The sequence below is a fragment of the Melanotaenia boesemani genome, chromosome 8 (genome assembly GCF_017639745.1).
Source record: "Melanotaenia boesemani isolate fMelBoe1 chromosome 8, fMelBoe1.pri, whole genome shotgun sequence".
In the NCBI taxonomy this organism is placed as follows: domain Eukaryota; kingdom Metazoa; phylum Chordata; class Actinopteri; order Atheriniformes; family Melanotaeniidae; genus Melanotaenia; species Melanotaenia boesemani.
The window spans coordinates 13,466,931-13,494,211 of NC_055689.1; the positions used below are offsets into that span (position 1 = coordinate 13,466,931).

General features: G+C 38.9%; 1 protein-coding gene across 3 annotated transcripts in view; it reads right to left on the bottom strand.

Annotated features, from left to right (window-relative positions):
- Window positions 1-7,334: 7,334 nt before the first annotated feature.
- The window catches only part of tox (thymocyte selection-associated high mobility group box), a 48,843-nt gene continuing 28,896 nt past the window's right edge, over window positions 7,335-27,281 (bottom strand). For all 3 annotated transcript variants that reach the window (XM_041993616.1, XM_041993618.1, XM_041993619.1), the window contains 6 exons: window positions 19,707-19,952; window positions 17,624-17,848; window positions 15,606-15,686; window positions 15,014-15,490; window positions 10,778-10,938; window positions 7,335-8,800 (listed from right to left, as the gene is read on the bottom strand). In XM_041993616.1, the coding sequence (XP_041849550.1) occupies window positions 8,764-8,800; window positions 10,778-10,938; window positions 15,014-15,490; window positions 15,606-15,686; window positions 17,624-17,848; window positions 19,707-19,952 (1,227 nt within the window). In that variant the 3' untranslated portion in view covers window positions 7,335-8,763. The remainder of the gene's footprint in view (window positions 8,801-10,777; window positions 10,939-15,013; window positions 15,491-15,605; window positions 15,687-17,623; window positions 17,849-19,706; window positions 19,953-27,281) is intronic.

Sequence of the window (27,281 nt, forward strand, 5' to 3'; positions counted from 1 at the left end):
AGCAGAGTTTGAGACAAGGGGGGTTTCCTTCAAATCCTACAAACTCCTCTCTGCTTGATGACTTCCTTTTTCAACATGAGCACATTGACCGAAAAAGGAACGGTCATCACCAGTTTGACAAGATGAGGAACGTGGAGCTGAAAAGAGAATCAAGAAATGTTAGGTTTGATTCAGACATTTCAACAAGCAGTCAGGGTAAGAACAAGCTGAAGGAGGACACGATGACCTCTGGAGATAAGAAGAAAGGAAGAGAAAAGACCCACAAAGTCCAATCCAACCGCTTAGTGAAGGTTAAACTAAACTTGAATCCATTACAAAAAAGCAAAGTTCATCCGAGGAGAAAAACCGAGCAGGGCCACACAGAGAAAGGCAGCTCCAAGAAGAGTAAAGAGAAAAGAAAGCATAGGAAAGAAAGGGGAGTGGTGCAAGAGAAAGAACAATCTGGCAAAAGGAAATCCTCTAAGACTGGCAGATCAGCAAAGAATGGAGATAAAGATAGAGAAGAAACGGGAGAAGGAGAGGGAGGACAGAAAAGCGAAACCTCTGATAAGCATAAAAAAACTTCCAAAAGTGAGCAGGAAGGTACCAAAGGTGACCAGGGTGAAAACGCACCAGAAAGCTCCCAACCTGCAGGTAGCACCACTTCTGCAGACCAATCAGCCTCTGCACAAGCACCAAATACGCAGGGTTTTCAGTATCAGGGAGTTGGAGCGGCACCAGACAGTGCTCAACTTTCCTATCAGTATCCCTTCTCCTTAATTTCCACTGAGAGGAATCGAACTCCCAGCCTCTCCCTTCTTGGATCGGCCGGCTCACAGTTAACAAGCAGCAACCTTTCTCTTCAAGCAGGGAATGTTTTGCTCAACACCACAGCTTTAGGATCTAATACTCTGCTCACCGGAGGTCCCAGTAATCCCATTACTTCTGGCATAGCATTCAGTGGGCCCAGCATGGCTCCAAGAGGTACCACTGACAGCTTCAGTGGACAAGCTGAAGGAGGGATTGTGCCTTCGTTTTCCTCTCTTCTAGGTAATACTGCACATACTAACCCTTTGATACACACAGCTCCTTTTCATACCTCCCAAGCTGAAGGACCTCCCTTGAATTTAGCAAATCCAGCAGTTAACTCAGCACCCCTCCAACCTTTGTCTAAGAGCCAGCTGCCTCCTGATAGCTCTGCTCTTGTTGCAGCACCAAAGCCAGATCCATCACATGGTCAAGACAAGGCTGGGGAAGGACAGCTTCAGATGCCAACTGAATCTCAAGCACCCAAAGAGAGTTTATCTGATCAAGTTCAAGGTGAAAAATCAGGGGTTGCTCCTCAGGCTCTTGAACCAGTGACTACGGTGGAGAATATTTCCAACAATAACAGTCAGATAGAGACTGGGCTCGTCAGTATGCTAGTTGGGAGCATGACTCTAAATGAAGGATCTGCTGCAGGGGTGTCTGGTGAGAGCATGCAGGCAGCAGATGTGTCTGTATCAGGTGCTTCAGCACCTAGTATCTCCACACAGAGTGGCTCCTCCCCAGGACCTGCTCTGCTGCAGCAGGAGTACCTGTCCGAGGAAGGAGGCTCCTCCCCAAGGAGGAAGCTGAGGCTGGTGCTTCCTGAAAAGACGTCCAGCCGCCCGCCCACCGCACTAGAGAGGAAAATACGCTAGCAGCATATTTAAAGTGTCCTTTTTTAAGACTTTTGCTCCAGATTCAAAACGTACTGCAGCTCAGACTGATGCCTTCATTTTTCTACATGGTTAATGTGATGTCATGAACTTCCAATAAATGTTATTTTGAATTTCCAGAGCATGTAAGGATATTTTATGTTGTTTTGCTTTTATGAACCATAAGAAGAGGAAAAATCCTCACTGTCATTTTTGAATTACAAAAGTTATATAAAAAAAAAACTGTAACTCAATAAAAAAAACAAAAAAAAAAACAAACAAAACAGCAGTGAAATAAACATGAATTCTCCACCAGCAGTGACTTTGCCCTTTCTACAGATCGTAACCAGTTCCTGGGTTTTCAGTGCTTTGCTGCTGGATTAAGTTTCCAGTTTTAGCACCAGGACATCTGTTTGTTCTGTGTTGGGTTTCACACAGCTGCTCTGTAAGTGCTGCCCACAGAAGGTTAGGTTTACACTCACCAAGCCTTTAATATTGTCATATTAACAGTATTTCACCACTGGAACTACATGAGATCAAGGTGAAGAGATGTCACACCAGTGTATTAGTCATACTGATTCTCTGAGTTGAGATGGCAAAGAAGATATGAAGCATGTTATTTATCTCATCACGAGACAAAGTCTGTCATGTATTCGAGGAAAAGGTAGAGGGCAGTGTGTTACAGCAGTGTGAAATAACAAAATAAACCAGGAAGGGAGCAGAATAATAATGTGGAAAATGGTATGTTAGCTACACTATCTCTGACACCAGGCTGCAGGATTTTATTGCTTTTAGAGTGCATGTAAAATATGTCATAATGACTCATTATTCAGGCCCTGTGTCATGGGACCAGGATGCAAACATTTATTTTTCACTTCTTTGAAGCATTCATTATTTATTTATTTATTTACTTTTGTATTTTGAGATCTTGTTTGTTTGTTTTATTTTTTCCTGGACAGAAACATAACTTTTTGGGTCACATCCAACAATCTCCCAATAACAAAGCTGCACCATATCCATAGCAATGATCCACATTTTTGCCCAATAATTAATATTTAATACTATAATTATATCAAGTAAATATATTTTGTGTAGAAAAACCTACTTTCACAACTAGAGTGTTACTTGCTGTAAAGTAATGCTGGGTTAAGGATTCACATTCTTTACTGTCATGAAAGTACAAACAAAATGTCACTTATATGAAAGTAGAGGTCGTAAAGGTATAAATAGATAGATAGATAGATAGATAGATAGATAGATAGATAGATAGATAGATAGATAGATAGATAGATAGATAGATAGATAGATAGATAGATAGATAGATAGATAGATAGATAGATAGATAGATAGATAGATAGATAGATAGATAGATAGATAGATAGATAGATAGATAGATAGATAGATAGATAGATAGATAGATAAATAGAAGTACTTTATTCATCCCAAGCTGGGAAATTTAGGTGTTGCAGCGGTACAGTCATTTAGCAGTTGTGCTTCTTAAGGTAGGAAAAAAATTAAAAACAGTATAAAAATTTCAATATCTACAAGACTTATACATGGAGGTATTTAGCTATACACAGTAAGAAGTGAGAATAGCCAGCAAATAATATAGTCCAGTGCAATGATTAGTAGTGACAGTTGTTTTCAGTGACACAAGATGAGGAGTTTAACTGTGCAAGGTTGATCCAGTCAGTGCAAAAAATTCACCAGTTACAACAGTCACTCATATTGTTATCTCTGACACAATGATGATGAGTTAAACAGTCTTATTGCTTGTGGCAGGAAAGATTTCCTGAAGCGGTCCTTGAGACAGCGAAGCTGTCTGAGCCTTTTGGAAAAGGAGCTCCACTGTCTGTCCAGCACAGGGTGGAGAGGGTGGTCCGGGTTATCCAAGATAGATAACAGTTTGTTCAGTGTCCTCCTCTCCACCACTGCTTCTAAAGTGTCCTGTCTGCAGCCAATGACAGAGCCAGCCTTCCTGATCAGTTTGTTCAGTCTGTTGGTGTCACTGGCTGCAATGCTGCCCCCCCAGCAGACCACAGATGAAAACAGGGCACCGGCCACCACAGACTGGTAAAAGATTTCCAGCATCTTGCTGCACACGTTGAACGACCGCAGCTTCCTCAGGAAGTAGAGTCTGCTGCAGGCCTTCTTGTACACAGCTGTGCTGTTGGTCTTCCAACTCAGTCTGTTATCGATAGTCACTCCCAGGTATTTATATTCCTCAACCGTGTTCACATCACTACCCAGGATGCAGAGGGGCTGTGGAGCTGATCCCTTCTTCCTGAAGTCTAACACCATCTCTTTGGTCTTGTCCACATTAAGCAGCAGGTGATTCTTACCCGCCCACTCCACAAATCCGTCCACCAGCCCCCTGTACTCCTCCTCCTGTCCACCACTTATACACCCAACAACTGCAGAGTCGTCAGAAAATTTCTGAAGGTGACATGACTCTGAGTTGTACTGAAAGTCTGTGGTGTATAAGGAGAACAGGAATGGAGAGAGCACAGTGCCCTGCGGGGCTCCTACATCACCACATCAGACAGGACACCGCCCAGCTGGACAAACTGCGGCCTGTCTGTCAGGTGATCAGCGATCCAGGAGACAGAGGACCCTCCGACACCCATCAGCCGCAGCTTCCCACTCAATAAAGAAGGCTGGATGGTGTTGAAGGCACTGGAGAAATCAAAGAATGTGACTCTCGGAATGCCTCCACTACCATCCAGGTGAGAGTGAGCTCGCTGCAGCAGATAGATGACAGCATCATCCACCCCCACACGTGGCCGGTAGGCAAACTGCAGAGGGTCGAGAGAAGGTTTCACCAGCGGCCTCAGGTGAGCCAACACCAGCCTCTCCAGCACCTTCATCACATGTGATGTAAGGGCAACTGGACGGTAATCACTGAGGCCAGATGGAGATGACTTCTTAGGAACAGGAACCAGGCAGGAGGTCTTCCAAAGTTGTGGCACCTTCTCCAGGCTGAGGCTCAGATTGAAGAGGTGCTGGAGAACTACAGACAGCTGGCTGGCACAGGTCCTCAGTATCCTGGGGCTGATACCGTCCGGGCCAGCGGCCTTGTGTCTGTTCACTCTACATACAGTATATCATAATGTAAATGTGGGTTTAATTGCTCCCTGCAGATGTCCAGCAGATACTGATGATTAACAAAAGAGGTTCCTGTAAAATGAGGGATTGTTTTGAACCAGCAGGACTGATGGCTGTGTCACATGGAGGAGAAACTGGAAGAACTCTGGACCAGTCTACAGGGAGAAAAGCTCACTGGGCACAAAGGTAAACTGAAACCATTAGGGTTCCATTCACTGCGATAAATGAAGGTGATGAAGAGAAACCTAGAAGTTTGGTGACACTCAGCTCAAGATAGAGAGCCTGCTGAGCAGAGCAGACTGCTGAGGATCAGAACCAAATACCGGCTGCAGACTCTGCTGAACCTGAAGTCAGTGAAGATGATGATGATGTAGATAGTGATGAAATGAAATATGCCAATTTTCAGCAGGTACCTTTGTCACTCTGGATCTGAAACTTCAAATAGGGGCCATGATCAGAATGAAAGCCAAGTACACGAGTAAGGTTTAATACTGATGTGCAATGTAAGACTTTTAATAAAGCTTATGATTTTCAATAAATAACTAAACATTTCTCAAAATACATGCATGCCCCTTCGGTTGTTCTGACTGGCCAGTAGTCCCAGGTTTTATCCATGTCAGACTCCCAGCTGAAAGGCTAGTGTGCTATATCTGCTGAGATTACAAATCTTTCTGTGGCAACTTCACCATTTACTGCTATTTATTTTTGACGTGTTTGAGTCAGAGGACCTAGTCTAAAATTTCTGATGGTTATCAAATTTTTTTGTGTCTCTGTTGGTCCTGCAATGGACTGGCAACCTGTCCATGTTGTACCTGCCTTTCACCTGGTAGTTACTGAGATAGGCTGGATAAATATAAATAAATGAATAGTGTGTATCCTAACAAGGACATTAAAGTAAAGTCAAAACAAATTCAAAAACTTAGAAAAGTGCTAAATGATGCTAAAAATGGCATTTCCCCCCAAAGTTTAACATGTGTAGATTAAAGGCTCCTAGCCACATTTCCTGGTAACCTACACTTCAGTTAAAATCTCTTTATTACATTTAATCCCATGTCACAAAAATCTATTCTAGAAGAGGCATACGGAGACAGATTAAGACAGGGTAACAATAACAATACAGTTAAATAAGAAGAAAATAAATGAACTGGTCGCAGTTCTGTCCTGTGGTCATTAGGGGGCGCTGTGTATCCACAGACAGACGCAGCCTGCTTATTTCAGCAGTTGTAATTTTGATTTACGATGGGGATAAAGTTAAAATGGCACAAAATATAATTACAGCTGAGGAAAAAAACTAATCTGCTTCATATGTTTAGGAGGCGGTGTGATCATGAAATGATTTCTTTTTTTTTATTAACAAAAGATTCAACTAAGACTGACAAAAAACACTCGTGTATAAAAATGATAAATGTATGCAGCATAAGCAAGAATAAAGTCCTCGTACTTTGTAGAGCCAGATCTCAGCAGTCAAGGCTGAAGACCAAACTAATGTCGTAGTTCGCAGACGAGATGGTAAATATGACTGATTTATACAAGCCAGCAGTTACTGGACTTTCCCACCTTCTACTGCCAACATGTCAACAAGTAAGTTACTCTGTGTGAAATGTAAGCGTTGAATGAAAGAGAAGAAATCTCTGGTAGGTTCGGTTTTCATTACGGCTTTGACTCGCCCCCACACCCAGCAGAAGCTTGTTTCTTCTGAATAATTGGAAATTCAATAGAAATGATTTGTTAGTTTCCACTCGGCTCTGGCAAAGTCTCCTATTACCCAACGTAAGAGCTCAAATATAGCCTAATTAATTATGAATCATTGCACCTGTTAGTGTTCATCACAACAATGACCAACAATCATGACGAGAACGAATTCATAGCAGAAGCTCCTGTTGATAATATCATTATGGTAATTAACAGGAAATGTAAAAGATACCTGAAACAATGCTTTTAGCAGGTAGATAAGGGCTTTTTTTTTTTTTTTTTTTAAATCACTGCCACTAACTTAAGTCAAAACCCATGACTAATTTCTTTCCACTGTAGAATGAATATACAAAGTAGCATTTTTTAAAGACACATTTCTGGAACAGTTTTGTTTTTGTTGTTTTTTGTTGTTTTTGTTTCAGTGAAAGATATTTGCCTCTTCAGATAGTCAGTTACTGTTTTTGCTGCTCTTCACTCATAATTACCATTTAACAGAAGCAGTGCTGCTTGTGTCAACAATAATACTTCAAGCTCTGATGTAAAAAAAAAAGACTACAAATACTGTAAAAAGGAAACAAGCTCAAAAGGTATTTCAAATGTTTGTTCAGGTACTTAGAATAAGAGGAAATATTTTTAACCCTCATCTTTGGCTTTGCAGCAAAACATCATTACGCTGATAAATTTTCACTCAATTTGCTGTTTGAGCTAACAAAGGTTAAAAATGCATATTTTCATACTTCAAAAGCATTTGTTTTTCAATCCCAGTGCACCCTGCATAAAAGGAAAGGTTATCATTAAGGCAGGAGGTGTGCTGTGGTGTGCAGGAGTTGTAAAGTTTTAATGCACATTATATATTCAGAAATAAACACAAAAGGCAGGTTTTGGAGTAACGACTGCACATGACTGCAGCACTGACTTTATTCTCAAACACATTATTAAAATCTAAAAATAAGAAAATCTTCATGGTCGTTGTGGCCCAGAGTCCTTTCATCTGCCAAAAAAACCCCACATTAATACAAAGAGATACAGAGCAAGAGAGAGCGAGAGAGAGAAATATGTCTCTCAGCATTATTATTAACATTAAAACAAACCTCAATTTGATAAAAATAAAAACCAAAACAAAAAAAAAAAAAAACATTAAAACACAAGAAAACCAGCAACAGTTATAGTTTCTTAAATAGCCTCTGAGCACAGAGAGAAATAGTTGACAAACGAGATCATGCAACCCAATCACCCTCTCTGCTTTCTCATTAACACTTCACACACACTTACACACAGTTTAGATCCAAATCAAAATTACCAGCAGACATATGCCAGGAGGAGGAGCTGGCATCAGTCAAAGGAGCATTTCTTTATCAGGTTTTATTCTTTTCTCCCCCCCCCCCAAAAAAAAAAAAAAAAAGTTTGACATTTAATTTTTTCAGGGGACTAAAATACGTCAAGATTTCTTCAGAAGAACAATGAAAGTTACTTATTCTCACACAATTCTTCAGAGTCAGCGCCTGGTTAAACAGGCAACAAACAGGCTCAGGTGATGTCCAACGTCTGAATAAAGCGGTGCCAATCCAGTCATTATGGCTGCGTTCAACACTCGGAATCACCGGTTTTCTACCTCTGTGTGGGACTTTGTCCCATGTGGCATCAAATCATGTAACTGAAGAATCAGCGGGAGAAAACACATTTTAACTTGTATTTGGTTAATAATCATTTTCATGCTGCGTTCTTCTGGCTTTGGCTGTAGAAGGACAGCAACTATGATGTAAAAAAAATCATTTGACAACTTAAACAATTATTTTACAGCAATTTACACATGCTCTCAAGAGACTTTTGGGACAGATGGTAAACACCATCCTTACAAAATGAGAAACTAGAAAGAAAAAAATTCAGACCAGACAGAAAATTAGACAATTGTTGGAATATATACACCTATCAGCGCAGTTCACGGCACAGAACCTGCCCACATATCATCGCTGGTATACACATTTTCTTTTCTTGCAGCAAGTGACCAGCAGAAAAGATACAGCCAATAACAGATGTTTACATCACTTCTTAACACTGCTCTACCTTAAAGAGATAATAGTAATAACCAGAAATTCTTCTACTAATTTTCCTGTATTTTTGTTTTTAAGTGCCAAACTCGAGTTTAGTTCACATTTTGTCTGCAAGCTCACTGTGAGTCCATTTATTGTTGGAATCCACAATGGGTTTAAGGTAGGACCAGATGGGCCTGGGCTGATGGACACATGAGGCTGGAGGTTCATGTTGTGGCAGTAGCAGAGTCGATGTTTGGTTACTTTTTGTCCTGAGATTAGCTCAGGTACAGAGGTTTGTCTCTCTGAAGACCTCTGGAAGCAGAGAAGAAACCAAAAGTGAGGACAGAAACGAAAAAAAACATAAGCTAGAGTGACCAGTACACATATTTACTACATGTGTGGTGCTTCTCACTGTCCTGTAAGTATTCAACTGATTAACTTTTTATTTTTTGGACATTGAGAACACTTCTTAAAACATAGATAAAACCTGCGTAGTAGATTATAATTCTAGTAAACGTTACAGCTGGACTGCTGGATGTTTGCTTTCAGCAGTCTTTGTACACATTTTCAATATGAACATAAATAATAAAGCAGGTGAAAATGCTAAAATTTCTCATAATTCTCTCATCTGGTTGAAGAGATTGTTTCTGTAAAAATGAACCATCACAAAGTGCAGTGCAAGCAGAAAAATGAAGCATGTGACATCGACTGCAGCTCCAGATCTGTGTGGATTCGTAAAGAAACTTTTCCAAACATAATGCACCTGTTGTGTTTTCTTCATGCACTGACTGTCTATGAACGACATCACCTCCGATGTTTGTTTCATTGCATCACCTTGAAGAAAATATATTAATCTTAACATACTACATCTGTACTTGCACAAAACACAGTTTAAATCTATGCTACATTTGGAAATCTGGGAGTAATCAGATTACTGTAATGATCTGATCTGACACATCTACATTCATTTCTGAAGTACCAGAATAATACAGTGTTTCCCCAGATTCACAGCCAGAAATGCTGTGATGGGAAATAAACAAATAAATCAAAGTGAAACTTTTTAAATGTTCTGTTGAAACCGTTTCATTCAGCGGAGTTGCTCTAAATATTCTTAAAGTTCAGATCTCAGATAATGTGTTGATGTTAATAAAACCTACAAAGAATATTGGATCCATTTAAAGTCGCAATACAACCGAAAAATTCCTTTAATGACATAAATTCAGCTTGTTCATTTGTGCGCGTTGCCATGACGACCGTGAGACTATCTGCGTAACACCAGAGCAGGAGAAATACTGCATCTGCTCCCACTAGCGCGAGATGCTCCTATCTTTACCTGCCTGAGAAAATTTAGAAAGCTCTTATATTTTTGTCTGATTTTCAGCTGGTTGACGTGTTTTCCGACACGTTAGCAAACCTGTGTGTTCGTGCATGTGTCTGTGTGTGTTCTCACAGCCGTGGACACAGAGCAGCTATGGCATGCATAAAAGAACGAAGTGTAAACCTGTGCTAGTGGAAATTTGACTTTAAATGACCATGTTGGATTTATTTTAAACTGTGTGGTGACATCACTTCCTGCTTTTGAACGTGACGGAGCCTATTAGCATTAGCTGCTGAGTGCCGTGGTCTTAGTGTTAATTGCTAATGTCAGCGGTAAAACGCTGCAAAAGACTTTATAGATGGATGTAATTTACGCTGGTGAACGAAAACATCTGAACTTGACATTTTCTCAGCAAGAAAAGCTGATTTTGGATGGAGCCAACACAGACGAAACCAGTGTAAAGCAGTGAAACCAGTGAAACCAGTGTGCGTATATATGCTAAGTTCTCGCCGAGCCTCTGTAAGTCAAGCGAGAGTAGGGTCATGTTACCGGAAATGAGGACATTTATAAAATATCGATCTCCAATTTTTATGAATCGATGTTGGATTTATTTAATTTGAATCGATTAAAATTGATGAATCGATGATTTGAACCCAGTCCTACCAACAGTCATTTTACTATGTAAAGCAGTTATTTAGTAAAAAAACAGACATTATTTGAACAAATTAAGTATCAGAACCAATTTGTAAAACGTGTTATTATTAGCAGAGTCGTCTGTACTTTCAAAGGGAAAAATAATTAAGAAGAAAAAAAAAAGACAGCCTTAGCCTTTCAAGAAGAACTTTGCACCCTGTTTTAGCTTGTACATGACCACTTCCACCTAATTCCAGGCCCAAGTGACAGCACAGTCGTAATCTCCGATCTAGAAAGGAGGATATCAAATCACTGAGCACAACCATGTTAATACCTACCCGTTGCCATGGTAATCAGCACCCCAGTCCAGAGAGGGGTGTTGGTTTGGAGTGTGTCGACCCAGCTGGTGGTAGTCCACTGATGAGGACATCACTGCTCCACTGTTCAGCATGCCTCCTCCCATTGGCTGGTAGTCAGACTGGAGAGAGGGGGGGTAGCCCTGTAACAACGATAGAAACAAACAAACAAACAAAAAAATGAACAAAAAGTAATAAACTTGTCTAGAGGTAAAGGGATGTTTTAATAACTCCTCTAAGATGAGCTGTGAAAACACAAGCGATAACTGTGTTTTCTAAAATTTAAAAAGCCCTCAAAACTGACTTCACGTTATGGTAAAAGGAAATGTGATTTTTTTTTCCCTCCTAAAACTGTATAAAACTGAGTTAAAATACTAAAACTGAGAATCCGCAACACCGGACTGAAAGAAGAAAAGGGTGAACAGATTGAGACATGAGACAAACATACTGCCTGAGCTGAAAGGGACAGGTGCATGCTGCTGTTCTAAAAAAAAAAAAAAAAAAAAAAAAAAAAAACCTAGTTATTCTAGTTTGGCGCCTGCTTATCAACACGGTCAGCAGTTGGAGCAGCTGTGACAAAAACTCCTGGAGACAGTTGAGATACTCTTTATAAGTGCTCCATGTTGCTTTGCAATAACAATCGACTTCCCTTTGAGTCAAAACAAGCATTCATGTATAAACCTGCTTAGAAAACATTATAAATACTATTCTTTTATTTTTTTAAGAAGTCTTTTTTTTATTGTCAAATCACTGCCTGTCCAACCATGGGTACTTTAAATGCTAAATCTAAAACATGTATAAGATTAAAATAAAATTTTCTGTGTGGGAGCCTCAAAGTGTGAGACATTACTTTTATTCAAGTGGTTTATCAGTAATCTCAAAAGATTGTGTTGACATGAGAAATGTTTAAATCCTTTACATGCTAAAACATGTCATTGAGTGGACTTAAACGGGGGCTTGTTTACTCCGCCTGTTCAACCTGAATTTGTTATTAGACAGCTGATAGTTTTTAAACACGAGCCTTTTTCAGTTTTACAAAAATGCTTTCAGATGAGAAGGGAAATGAATAACTGAAGAGAAAAGAGACGGATCAGATGCAGGTTCATCAGCTGTAATTATTGAAGTTTGAGTATCTGTGAGGATGGAGGAGGAGGAGGAGGGCAGGGGTATAAAGGAAGATGGAAAGTAAGAGGAGGAGGAGACGAAGAAGGAGGTGAGCTTGTCTCCAACCTTAACATACTTGAGAGAGGAGAGGGAAATGGAAAAAGGCGTATGTGCTGTGACAGTGTAGACGTGAGTGTGTGAGGGGAGAAAAGGAGAGAGGGACTGAAAGGGAAGTTAATCTGAGTGTTGTGAGTGAAAGAGGAGAAAGAGGAGGACAGCAGGTGGTTGGGTTCTCCCCCGCTCTCCTCCCCCTCTCCTCCTCTACCTCACCTATTCATCTATTGTTGAGCAAATTCTTCTCCTTCACTCTTCACAAAAACCCCATCTGCCTCCTTTGTCTCTCCCTCCCTCCCTTCCCCCATCAGTTCTCACTCTTCACCCAGTAATAGTTTGGAGCTCTGTCACTGGGTCCTCTCCTTTTTTTTCTGTTCCCTTTTTTTAATTTGCCCTGTTACCAAAAAACATGCAAAATGAAGGAGAGACAGGGGATTATGGGAATGAGGGATTAAAACTGTACTATAAAAAGACGTAGAAATGGAAGTGAGACTGCGGTAATCCGGCCCCATTTTATCGATTCTGGAGGACATATTTTTTCCTTTTTTTGGGCTCCTATTTGATTCAACCTAAATTCATATTACAGCCACTCATCCTCCTCTTCCTCTTGTCTTCATAGAATGACTGTTACCAAACCAACAATCTTGAAACTGTGAAATGAAGAAGCAGAGGGGAGAATAAAGGCTGACTGAGTCAGTTTATAGAAACAAACAGAGGTAGAAACACTACACTGTCTGAGCAAACTAAACCAATCATTTTTTATCTGAGGATGAAATCCCACTTTAGTATCTATCCTTGAGTTTGAGTGTTTTGCTTTTTGATATGCTTTATATCAAGGAAATTGGTTGATAACCTACAGAGAAAAGTTTCCAAAGAGGGGAGCTATACAAGCATTAAGTGTTCAAACTGACCAAATAAAAAAAAATGAAAAATCCAGCACAGTATTCTAACACCATTTGCAGGTGGGACAATCCAAATATGGCTGCCCTTAAACACGACTGCAGTGATGTCCAGAAGAGTGATGATCAAAGCTGGAAAATCTGAGGAGAATTTATCAAAAATGTTCCCTACTAATAAAAACTTTGCCTCGTTTGTAGTTTCTCTTCTAGCCGTTAAACTAATCACATCTTCTGTACAAACACCGTTTTGTAAATTGCTAAAGTTAAGTGTTTAAAGTGGCTTTCACAGATATATTTTTAAAAAGTTTATTTTTTGTTCAAAGGATCAGAGAAAATAAAATCAGACTACTTTTATCTACATTGCTAAAAAAAAAACGAATTAAAGGAACACTTAAAAACAACAAATCTTAGATCCTGATGAATGTAATACTCCAGTTGAAAATCTTCATTACTTAGTGGAATGTGTTGAGAACAAAATAACATAAAAGCGATCAATAGAAATCAAAATCATTAACACATGAAGGTCTGGAGTCAGAGTCGTACTCAAAAGTGGAAAGATCAGATCACAGGTTGACCCAACTTCTGCGGAAGTTCCTCAAGATCATTCAAAATGAGGTTCAGTAGTGTGCATGGCCTCCAGGTGCCCGTATGCACTCCCTACATCATCTGGGCATGTTCTTGATGAGTCGACTAATGTTTTCCTGAGGGATCTCCTCCTAGACCTGGATCAGGGCACCGCAGTCTGTAGTGTGACGTGGCGGCAGTGGATGGAACAATGATGTGCCAGAGGTGCTCGACTGGATTCAGGTCTAGTGAACAGGTAGACCAGTCCATAGCATCAATACCTTCGTCATGTAGAAACTGCTGACACACTCCAGCTACATGAGGTTGAGCATGTCATGCCTCAGAAGGAACCCAGGTCCCACTGCAGCAGCTGACAATGTGTCTGAGGATCTCATCCCAGTACCTAATGGCAGTCAGGATACCTCTGGCCAAAACATGTGCGGTCCTCCAAGGATATGCCTCCCCAGACCTGCACTGACTCACTGCCAAACCGGGCATGCTGGAGGACGTTGCAGGCAGAATGTTCTCCGTGGTGTCTCCAGACTCTCTGGTCTATCACATGCGCTCACTGTGAACCTGTTCTTATCTGTGATGAGCACAGGGCGCCAATGGTGAAACCGCACAGTGTGGGATTGTGAGCACAGGCCCCACTGGCCTTTAAATGACCCTCATGGGGTCCATTTCTTACAGTTGAAATAGAAAGTTAGTGGCCTGCTGGAGGTCACTTTGTCGGGCTCTGGGAGTGCTCCTCCCCACCCTCCTTGCATTGTACCTCTAGTGGTGAGGGCACTGGCAAAATGCAAAAATCAGCCGGCAAGGATGAAGACAGGGAAATGGTCTGCAGAACCATTCCTTTATAGGGGTTGTCTTGCTAATTGTCTCTGTTATCTGTCCCATTTGTACAACATTAGGTGAAATTGATTCACAATCAGTGTTACTTTCTAACTGGACAGATTGATATGCCAGAGGTGGGGTGTTCTGAATGATTTCCACACTTGTCAGATTTGATTTGCATTGTGAATTGATCAGCAATGATCATTAAACATGTTATATTAGTGTTTACTGTGCAAAGAACGATACTGTATGCACCACTTTAACCACTAGGTCTGAGTAGGATTTACAACGAGCCAGTTGGTTGATACACTACTGTATTTCAGTGGTGTGCAGACTCTGCTAACTTGGCACACCGTTAGCATAGAAGTTGGTTTTACTTTGGTAGTAAGACAGAAGTCTCTGTGTAGAATCTTCAATGATGCTAAGTCAACCTACTTTTAAATTTACAACTGGCCCAAACAATTTAATAGACCCAGGGCATAGAGCAATTAAATTGTGCCTATTGTGCATATAACTATTGTGTTCCGCTGTAATTGTATCTTTATCATTAAGATCATGTTCAGATTCATACTGGACAATCCTCACACCACTGGTAATTAGGTCTAAAAGATGTGCTAAATAAGAAGGCCTTTATATATGTAACACATTTCATGTCATAAACAATCAAATAAAGTTAGTAGACTGCATATACAGTGAGTCTGACCTGTGTGATAGCAGGGGGGGGTGTCATTCCCAGTGAGTGTCCACTAAGCTGCTGGTGCTGATGGTGTGGACTGTGCAGCCCTCCCAGGTGTGCCTGGCTGTGAAGCGGAGGGCTGACCTGAAGAGGAGGTGTAGATGCTGCTGCCACATTCCCAAGGGACAGGGCTCCCTGGTGGGGGACACTGGCCCGTGGCACAGTCCCCCTGGAGGACAGAGCTTGGAGTTGAGGATGGATATGGGGGTGAGGAGGGGGCAGGTGTGGGCCGAGACCAGGGCTTGAGGCATGAGAAGGGTGTGATGGGTGAGGGTACGGCATGTACATGCCTGGGTGCTGAGGGGGAGGGAGAGGATGAGGGTGGGCCAGTGAACTGGAGTGCTGACCCTGGTAAACTGAAGGTTTGGGTGTGAACATTGAGGTGGAAGAGGAAGATGTGGGAGAAGAGTGGGGCGGCTTCATCTCTGATGGGTCACTGTAACTCTGAAAAAACAAAACCAAACAAAAATGTAAATAATAAAATCAGTTTGGATGTTTCATGTCAACACTTTACTCTTTTTAACAATTGGATCTGTGTGTGTATATGTGTGTGTGGCACCTGTGAGACTAGACTGGCTCTGTAAGCAGCCAGTTGTTTCAGATATTCCTTCTTAGCTGTTTCTGTCTTCTTCTTGTACACCTGAAACACAAATATTTTTTCTTAAAGATGTGAACCTGTTTACAGAGCTTGAATGATCAGTGTTGAGTAAACTGTAGGTGTAAACAGAAGAATTACACCATGTTTATTCATTATAATAATGCAATACTCTGGTATAACATCACAGTGCTCAGAGTTAATTCCTTCAGCTGACACGTTTATCTCAAACTGAAATAATGAATTCCCTAAACACTAGGCCTGAACAATTAATGGTTCTTAAATCAAAATCACAATTTAAGACGTTGCGATTAGCAAATCACAAATGTTGTGATTAATTCATACATTACACTGTGCCTGATCCAAGTTTCAAACCTGTAACATCCACAGTTTTACAAATCCATTCAATAATATGTCATTTCTTTTGTCTTTCTTGTGCGACAGTAGGCCTTTTTTAATTTTTTTTTCCCCCTTAAAAATGCATCTGGCCGTGATAATGATCTGTCTGAGCCTCAAAAATGTTTACATCGGATTTGGGTTGCATTTTATTCCCCACATTCATGTATTATTATTTTCACAGCCGGTGGGAGGGAGGGGGAGAGGAGGCAGCTGCAGCGCAGCAGGACAGAGTAACTGGGGGTAACTGCAGAGAAAGTGCGAGTTACTCTCCCTCCTCGTATTTTCAGGTGGGCTTCGTACTCGTGAAGGATGCAAAGCTGATCAAACTTTTCCTGGTTTAAGGGTTCAACACCTTAATAAGACAAGGTGAAGACAAGGTAGGCTACATGTTTAAATTAAACATCATGTGACAGCTACACTCATCTGTGAAGTAACGTCTTCAACCTCATCACAGACAAATTTCCGTAAATGACTAATCACTGAAACAAAAAACTCAGGACAAACAGCAGTCCAACTTCTGAAATGTCCTGATGAAATGAATAAAGATGGTTGTACTGAGTGGAATCGCTCTAAATATTCTGAAAGTTCAGATCTCAGCGTGTTGATGCTAATAAAACCTACATAAAATACTGGATCTATTTTAAGCTGTAATATGACTCAGAAACAACTGCAACGACGGTAGATTAAGCTTGTTCAGCTCTGTGATGGACAAAGTTTTCTGCATCTTCTCTTTAACAAACCAGGATTTCTGTCAGATTTTCAGGTGGCTGAAGCCACATATTGTCCGATATTTGTTCTCTGCTGGTTGGAGTGTGCGCACCTACGAGTGCACACACTTGTCTGTTTGGGTGTGGCATCGGGGTGCAACTCCAAAGAGAAATGAGGTGCTGTGGTGTAAATAAGATAAATAACATCAGACTGTTTAGTTTTTACTACAAGGACAAAGTATAAACCAGTTCTAGAGGAAAAGTAACCATCAGGCTTCAGTGTTTGGCCGCAGGTTGCATCTTGTAGGTGATAAGTGAAGCTGTTCATATCTCAACGTTGCGTCCTGGTTAGAATATAGAATTCATATTTAGATGTCCTGTAATAAAGCTCCACCTCATATAGAAAATATTTCTGTATTAACAGAAGCTGAGATTCAATCGCAAACCAAATCGCAATATTGGTCTTTAGATTTTATTCCCATATTGCTCAGGCATATTAAACACCTACTGCAACTTCTCTGAATCTGAACATTGTCACATTCAGTTGACACGTCACATGTGGAAATTTTTACTGTGCAGTAATGATCGGTAGTCCCAATGGCATTGTTATAGCTGTGCTCTCTGCAAAACTGTTGCTTTCTTGTCACAAAATGCTGCTGACATTCACTGCCCTTCTCATACAGCCAGTGTTTACTTCAATTTATGGTTTTACTGAACAGGATAAAGAAGTTTACTCTCTCGGGGACAAGAGTCTGCAGCAATGCTAATGGCTCTGAGAGACTGAACATACACAGTGAAGACACAAGCAAAAACCCTGTCAATATTCTCAAAAATTCAGAAGATGTTCAGTGTCTCAAGGATGTTTTGATGACCTACCTGTTTCTGTTCTTCACCTAGGCCATCCCACATGGAAGCCACAATCTTCGACACTTCCCCGAAGGTAGCGTTGGGGTTCTGGGCCTTGATGTTGGCTTGTGTGTCCCTGAAGAACAGGGCATAGGCTGACACTGGCTTCACCGGCTCATTGGGATCCTTTCGCTTCTTTTTCTTTGGTGTTTTGGGTTTCTTGGAGATGTCCACTGCTGCTGGCCGCTTCTCTCCCTGTTAAGAAGCATAAACCAAACAAAACTATACTCATACAGTAAAATTAGAAGAGTGTGGATAAGTTAATACATATAAAGGCAGCAATATTGGTAGCAAGTTCATGTCTGAAGCAGAATGCATAAAAAAAACTAAATGAAATATGAAAATAATATATAAAATGAGAAACACACAATATATATTTGATGATATCATCCAGAAAAAAGTTAATGCAGTATGACTTCCATTTGACCTCAGCTATTATTGTTTAATGTAAGAGATGAATCTTATGGAAACTCCCCGCCAGTCAGCAGAACTGATCGAGTGGTTAAAAATGATAGACGCTATAAAAAGGTCATGCTTCCACGATGCTGCAGCCCACTAACTGTTGCTAACGCAGCACATTAGCAACAGTTAGCTTCAACGTCTTATCTAGCGTCAACATCTATTATCAAATAAGTCTAGTCCTTTGGCTAAAACTATCGGAAATTTAACATTTAGACCAATATAATGAGGAAATAATAGTAGAACAAAACAATAAGGAATACAGTCTACAATTAATTTTTTTTTTATAAGTATAATATAATGGTGGGGGAAAAACTGTTAACAGTGTCTATTGGCTACACTTATACTGAAACCCATTCATTTAAACTATAACAACGCTGCAGAGCTTAATTTAATAGAATAGAATAGAAATACTTTATTAATCCCTTTGGAGAATCCTCAGGGAAATTTGGGAATCCCACATAGTCAGAATGTAATAACATATGGTTTGAAAAATACCAATCAAAATAAAAGAGTGATGGAAAACCAGCAGGGAATCATTTTTAGTGATGTCATTTTAAACTTTATAACAATAATTCCTCTTTATTAATCTCATATTCATGTGATCAAATATATCATCCCCATGGACGAGATTTGATCAAGTCCTTCCAACATGGGCTAACAATTCATCTGCTGTATTCAGATTCAGCCTGAAAATGATCAACACAGGATCTCCTCACCGACACGAAGAAAATGGATGATATGTGATAAACTTTTTTATTTAAATGAGCTCTGTCTGTTTTACCACTTAAGAATCTACATTAAAAGTTTTGCATGCTGTAAAATTACTGTACAATAACTGCATTTCTGTAATTAGTTGCACAATTTCATATTAGTTAATTATTCTATCAAGTTTCATCTTCATTATGCTGTCAAACGCTGCAGCTCTTATTGATAACTGCACCCCCTTAATCCATTAAGACCCGACACCACATTTGAATGTACCTTCTATAGGCATACACAATGTGAATGTGTGTACTCAATGCTTGTGGCTAGTATAAATTAACTACATACAGTGATTTTATAATGTCAATTCTACAATACACATATATAATCACAAAGAAAAGTCTTTGTTTAGATGTTCAGGAATGAATTGTAAAGATATAATGAGGTTCTTCTTTGGTTTTATTTCCCAATTCTTCTTGCAGCCAGTATACCTGTACACTGGCTTACAATGTTACCCATCTGCAGCCTCTGAGAAAATTGGTAAATATGATTCAGCAGTAATGGTTTCATTTCCTTAGAATATGAGGAGTCAGGTTGCTGCAGTGTGCTTGTGTTTGAGTGAGACTGCTAACAGTGAGGGAGCTGATTTCAATCTAGTTGATATGCAGAGAAAATGGGTCTGTTATGACCCATAACATCATGATTCTCCACTGTCTACATCCATAAAAGCACACATGCACTAACACAACAGAACAACAATGAGCAAAAGCAATATATCTCTCTGCTTACAGCTCAGTGAGATATAACACAATGACTCATAAAATAACTGGAGGAGTTGTGTCTATGTACATTTGTGTTTACTTTGTGTGTGTGTGTGTTTTTTTTTTACCCTGAGTCCATCTTCATTGTCATCTTCGTGTGCTGAACTGGGTGGAGATGGTGTGGCAGATTTACTTCCAGGAGGTGAAGGAGAATTATGGGTAACAGAGTTCCTATGCAGGCCCAGCTGGGATTGGTTAATAGTAGACAACTGGTTTTGTTGGCTCATGCCCGATTGGTTCCTGGGTCCAAGTGCTGCTTCAATTGGTTGCTGGCTGCTGGTAAACCTAGAATCTGAGTTCACCATCTGCTGCATCTGCAGAAAGACAGAAAGCAGAGAATCACTGGATGTTGATTACCTACACAACATACCAGTCTGCAGTTATTTACATTATTGTTCTTACTCAACATCACTTAAGAGGAAAACAGGTGTCTACTAGAATGAGTTGCTATTTTAATGTACAAAATATAATATTTTGGAAATTCTCTTTTTACCTTATGTCTACAATGCTTCATTTTGGCTCCATATCATGTCTCTTTAAGGCAATCTGACTGGTGACTGGTAAAATATAGTGGCTATGTGAGTCCAGGGTTTGTCACAAATCTGGCTGAGGTGTGCTATTTTGAAACAGGGAGAAACCCAGGCTGAGGTAACTGACACCCACAAAAACAAAGTGGTAACAAAGGAGTGATTAGATTTTGTTCTCACACTTCAACATGCTTCCTGATGATCGGCAAGTGTGCATGATATGCTTACCGAATATGTTTTGAGTTCACGTACAGTACATGCAAAAAAGGGCATGTGTAATCCACTCATGATAATCACCATCTAGTGCTTTTATTTTTCACAACATATGATACAAAACATTTCACTATTGATGTAATAAAGCATTTACTGAAAGAAAAAAAAAATTGGTATAGACTTTCTTGTGACCCAACTAATCCTAGTAGTTGTGAATTAAATGACTGTATATAATGAAAAGATGTACTCTACCTGTCAAGCATTAAAGAGTAGATCAACGTTATTAACTAATCCTATGTCGAAATCAAGAGATCAGAGGTTATTAGAGAAAAATAAAGAGCTAAAAGACACAGTGAATAGGACTGACTGGATATATAAACACACTGTCTACTAGGGCTGGGCGATTAATCGATAAAATCGATAAATCGAATTTTCCATTTCTGGAGATTAATTTTTTTGAAAATCGGGATTTTTTTCCATAGTTAGTTAGCAGCAGACTTAGCCCTCCCTCCACACCAGAACGGTGTTTGTCTGACAGATTTTCAGTAAAGTGACCCTTCACTCACGCCTGGGATTTAGCTGTGCGTATAACTGCAGTGAGAAATGCTGCTTTCTATGAGATGCAGAAATCAACTTAACCCACAAACACTAGCTAAGAGACAACCTTCATCAGGGGAATTATTTCTGCAGTGGATCCTGTATGATAAGGATCCAGATGGAAAGAGATCACGGATGCATTGTGTCGCATATTTCCATGTAAGATATGAAGTCGTTTATATGGTGGAAGAGCTATGACATTATATGCTTTATTTTTGCTAGCATTCATCTATATAAACAAATGAATGTTTTAATAAGTTTATTTATGTTTTGTAAAAGAAAAGGAAAAAAAATCGATTAAAATCGGAAATCGGATTTGGTTATAAAAAATCGGAGATTTTATTTTTAGGCCATATCGCCCAGCCCTACTGTCTACTAACACATAAAGAGTGTTCTTTCGCCTAAGGGATAGTGGAGACCAAAACAACACTAAATACAAAACAAACTTGGAATTAAAGTTTAGATGTAGCCAAAAACTCAGGAAAAATAATGTGTAAAATACAATGTTTAACAAAACTGACAGGTTAATATGTTCACATTAGTGATGTGCCTTTGTGTCAGTGTTGTTTACTGCTTCGTCTACAGCCAACAAATGGTTATAAAAAATAAATGACAACCTTTGTTAAGTGTCACTGAGACAGCTTATAGTTTGCTTTCAAATCAAGTCTGAAACTTAGATTCCAGATTGGCCTGAAAAAGTATCCGAGGTACATAACACACTCATGTAACAGACCTAACCCTGAAACAGGGTCTGCCTATGCTTGGCGGGGTTTTTGCTGTGTGCAGCGGTCCAGGATTCACTAATAATGAAATCTGATAGTAACCGTGGCAACAGGCAATACAGCACTGAGGGAAAAAGAGGATCAGAAGTCATTTAAAACATCAATTCCCATTTCCCACTCAAGTGTAAGTACATCAATAGAGCTTTTTAAACTCCATTTGCTACACTCCAGAGAAGTGGCCACATATCTAGAGAAGAAGTTGAGTCCACAGATGCAGACTTAACAAATACACATGAATTTATTCTTTGTGTCTTGGGGGAGTCAGTTATTTATCAGAAGGATGTTTACTGCAGGATATAAGGTGACCAGACAGCATGCTCCACGCTTTTACTGTCACACCTGCGTCATAGATGCATCGTGTGTCATCGTCTTTCTAAACAATTGTTTCTGAAACAAAGGGCACAAACAATGGGGGAGTAATGTCAACATGTTTGAGCTGAGGCATAAACATTATAATTTTAAATGACATGAAATACATAATGTTATGTTAATGTAATGTCATAATGTATTTGAAATGAATTGTAGCCACTCTGCCATAAGCAGGACAATTTATTCTGTTTCAGTATGGTATGATGCCTCTGAGTCAAATCTACAACAAAAGATGGAGCTAAAAGGCATGAAGAAGTGAGGAGCCATGGGAGAGACCATTTTAAACATTGCTGATTAAAGTAAATCGGATGTAACTCTGGGATTAATGTTTTACATGTACACATTTTATTTAGCTAATGTTTAGACTATTTAGCTAAAATTAACATGTATTCACATGAGGTCAGGCAGAGCAGTCTAACAATGTTAAAGGCTAACTTAGCTAATGATACTGAGGGGTTTACAGTTGCTGTAGCTAATATGTGGTGCCTTCATTTACTGACAACCAGCTTGCAGTAGTTTAGTTGTTGGTAAGAGCCATGTGATGCACAGTGTACTAAGCCAAGATGACATTAAAATATCTAAATGAAACTACATTTAACAAAATAACTGTATAATTTATGCAATTAATGAGAAATACTGTATTTACCAAATATCTGACTAGATAAATAGGACTTAAAGTCCCTAAAAAACAAAAGTAAATGCACTTCGCTGCACAAAATAAGTTTTCACTGGTCTTTCACACTTTTTGTAGGGTCTGGGATGACATAAAACACAATTCTATAGTAGAAACATTACATATTAGACTTTAAAGCACATGCTTAAACAATTGTGATCATCTTTCACCCTCTAGTTCAGTTTTAAGTGGTATAGCCAATAAGCGAGCAGTCTAGAAGTGAGTCAGTCATTAGTGATATTCTGTCCACTTCTTGGAAAACAAAAGTTAACATTTGTCAACCTCAGAGTGGGAACTCTGACACCATCGTCACAAATGTAAGAATGTAACTTGGATGATAGTATGAATTTAAAGTTTCCCCTTAGTAAGCATCGAATAATAACGGATGTGGGCTGTGCTGCTGTGCCCCTCTTGGGAACGCATTACCTGAACTCGGTTACTGGCAGCAGCCTCTGAACACCGCTTTGGTATTTAGATGGAACCCAAAGTGACATTTCTCAAACATGGGAACGGGTTTCAGACTCATGTAAATGCTGGTGGAAATGCTGAAAAATACTATTTGTGGTTTGGCGTTGGCTGGGTCGGGACTGCAGTAAATGCCACAGTAGTAAACAGAAAAACATGCTAGGGGTCATAAACTTTCAAAAGCCATTTTTTCTGACATGTATTTAAAAGCTAGATTAAATCGTTCAAGAAGTTGAGATCCTGACGACACTGATGAAGTATCAACACGCACTCATGTAAACAAATCAAGAATTTTCTCCTTTCACTGAATAAAAGTGCAGATCAAATAGGAATAAAACTATTATTTATCATTATATTATACATGATTACAGCTGAATTTAACACCCATTTAAATTGACCTGGCTCTGGATGACAAATGCACTAAAGGAAAATGAAGGGCATGGACTGGAACAGGAGTCATACCATAGACTCTCATAACAACAGAAGATAATCCCAATTTAAAAACAATTTCAACCTGGTAACAAAAAAAAAAAAAAATCTAACTCAGATTTTCCATTTGAGGAGACTGAGGTGTGGGGGATTGAGGGAGGTAAATTTTGATGATGGGGGAACCCCTGATGTCTGAGAAATGACTGACTCACGTCAGGGTCAAAGCTCTAGTTACATACAGTGGCTTCACATTTTCAACAGTGTGGTTTATGAAGGGTTTCAAAATGACAAACAGAGCTGTGAAATTCTGATTATGTTCCCTCCAAGTTAAAAAAAATATGAATTTGTAAGTTGTGATTGCATGAGAACACAACCCAAAAAATCGTTTGCCTAAATGCATACTCAAAACAGGTTTTAACAAGTGTGAATTAAAACAGAATGTTGAAGTGAATCAGCAGTGAAACTTAATCATAAATTGTGGGTTTCTTAAACAGATTTTGTTCTTCATTCAAACCACAAAATAACAGTTTAGTCTAAAATGAACACCCGAATAGTTAAATAAATGCACGTAAAACATTTATGTGAAAGGTAAAATATTTCTACCTACAGTTTTATAATCAATAATTAATCTGAACTTCAAAGTCATTTATTTATTTATTTATTTTTTCTATATCATTTAATTTTCAGGCATTTTTCAATTTGTAGAAAATAACCTGTTTAATGGCTGTTCTTCAGCTTTGACCAACATCATAATTTCCCCCAGGGAGACTTTTCATCATTAAAATTGTAGTTCATATTCTATTAAATAAACACATTCGTGGTAATATTATGTCAGTGTGATTAATTATGATTACCATCCACAAGACCCAGAAACAAGAAAACAGAAAAAAATTGCTTTCAGTGTGTGAGAACGTTTTTAAACCGGTTTAAATCTCAGTGAAAACATATATTTTTATTTAAGAGGCTTAATATGCAACGTACAACTATTTTCATTATATATATGGTTAATACTTTCTTGTTCAATTACTTTGCCAATAAAAAACAGACATCTTACAACATGGTGTTTATAAAATTAAATAAAAAAAAAAAGAAAATAAAAAAAAGATAAAAGACCTTGGTAATTCAGTATTTGTTGATTTTGCAGAAAAACCGTCTGATCAACTGATTGATAAATCTTATTTGGACATCAGTTTCTGTGTCTGAAATGTTTAATTTTGCTCTGAGACTGTGATGTGAGGGTGGACTAAAAAGGATAATCCCTAAAGCAGCGATTTTTGTCAAACTGACATTTTTCTACTTAAGACTAATAACAAGAAATTCTCCAGAAGAAATGTCTCATTTTGAATACTTTAATAATTTGACTAACATGGAATATTTATCCTCCTATTTATTTATTTTGTTGCAATATTAGAAATTTTACCAGAGGTGTTTCCCCCCCTGATTTATAAATAAAACATTTCAATCCACATAGCAAATTTGTTTCAAACAAGCAGCTGTTGCAGAGTTAACTAACAACTAGAAACGTTTTTGTATATATTGTGTGACATCAGTGCAGGATAACCATAAGATAATGTCGACATCAGAAATGATAAACTGGAAAAATATTAAGAATTAACCAGCAGAAGAGGACAGACCTCTCTAAGCTAATCCTTTCAGACAATCAACTCTTAGAAAAAAGGAGCACTATTAACTCTCAGTATTAACTACAACTGAATATTCTTGCTCCTGAAATAAAAGCATGCACACACACACTTTGACTACAGTCTTTCTAGTCCCTTTTCTACCCACCCCGATTAGGCTGAGCCCGGAATGGTTGCTAGGCAACGATAATTCATGGTCTGGCAGTAAATGTATGTTAGCATGGAAATATAAAAGTGAGGTACAGAGAGGGAGGGAGACAGAGAAAAAGTAGGACTGAAGCAGAGAAATAAGACCTTGCCTTCAGGCCAGCAAAATAAAGATCTCCATTGTTCTGCAGTTAACGGACAGGTTAATCACATCTAAAGTGAAGAGGAAATAAAATCTGAATTTAATTAAAAACTGTGAGAAAAAAAGAAGAAGAAAAATAACTTGTTGTGTTTAATAGTCATTCTAATTTAGCTAAAGTCAAGCTGAAAGCCTCTCATGGCTTTCTAAATGACTCTTAATATTACACCAGACACATTTAATATAGAGATAAAGAAAACAGAAGGACTGAAAGATCAAGAGTGGGAGGTGAGAAAGTTTAATTCTTATTAAAAACTGGAGCACTCTTTAGTACAGATACCGACTCTTATAAACCTCTGGCACCACTCCGAGCAGCCAGTTTCTATGACAGTTGAAGTAACTTCGAGTCTCGGGTTTAGCTTTCATTTCTTTACTATATGACACAGTCTGCCACATCTGAATGTCACAGCTAAAAGCAAGATTTTCACTTTCCTGTGAAATGAAGACTTAAAATATGAAGCAAATGTCAGATCGACCAGCTGCTATGATTGGCCTTCAAATAACACTGCCCCAGGCAATATCCTATTTCACACAGTTACACTGAATGAAATATGAAAGAATACAGTTAAAATATACCCGCGGGCTGTCAGTTCAAATCTGACAACCCACTGAGATTCTCAGTTTGCTTCCACTAAGTGAATCAAAGTAAATTTGATCAAGAAACATACTGATAGTCCACCATGAAGTATAACTTTGCAGAATAAAATGTGCTGCTTCCTCTCTGCTGGGGAGGACCAACTGGAGCAGGTCACAGCTTCAATGATTTCAGAGGGACAATGTCCTTAACTAGTCCTACAGATTTTCTGCTGTTTGTGTGGATGTACAGTATGTTCAAAATGAGTGTTTTTCAACATTTCAAGACTGCAGTGGTTTCAGAACAGACTTGAACAGCTGAACCTCTCATCAAACTTCCATTAGGTTATTTCTGAAAATTTTTAGATCAACTGGAGTTTCAGTAGGAAAGACATTTATTTTCCTCTACAACCTCTTAATGCTAACAAAAAAGTACTTGGAAAGTTGCGATAATCACACAAATACAGACATGTTAATTATTAAGGTGGAAAAACATGAGGTTATTATCAAGGGGCCAGCATGAGAAAATACACGTCATACGATTTATGCTCATTCAGAAATGATTAATACGTCAGAAAAAGAGGAACATGATGGAAATGCTGAATAGCTGTAACTGTAAAAATTTTAAAATCTAATAAAATATCAGCATAGGTCTTTTTAGAGTTTAAGAAAAATTAACAGATGTACTCCAGTTTTATTTAATAATTTTTACAAGGACAATGTACATTAGACATTACTGTTAATGATTACCCCACCTAAACCCAAAACTACTGTTACAGTAAAAAGCTAAACATATTTTAAACATAAAAAAATCTAAAACCAGGGTTTGGTCTGGCCCTGATAAGTAGTAATAGTAACATGAGGGTGAAACATGTTTATTATACTGTAGATAAATTGCTGCTTCTAAAGCAACAATAACTAAATTATTTTTATTTTCACGTGGTTCTGCATTAATGAAAACATACCTACGAATTTTATGCTACTTTACCACCAAAATATGCTCCTACATGCTACACACAGAAGTTTTAA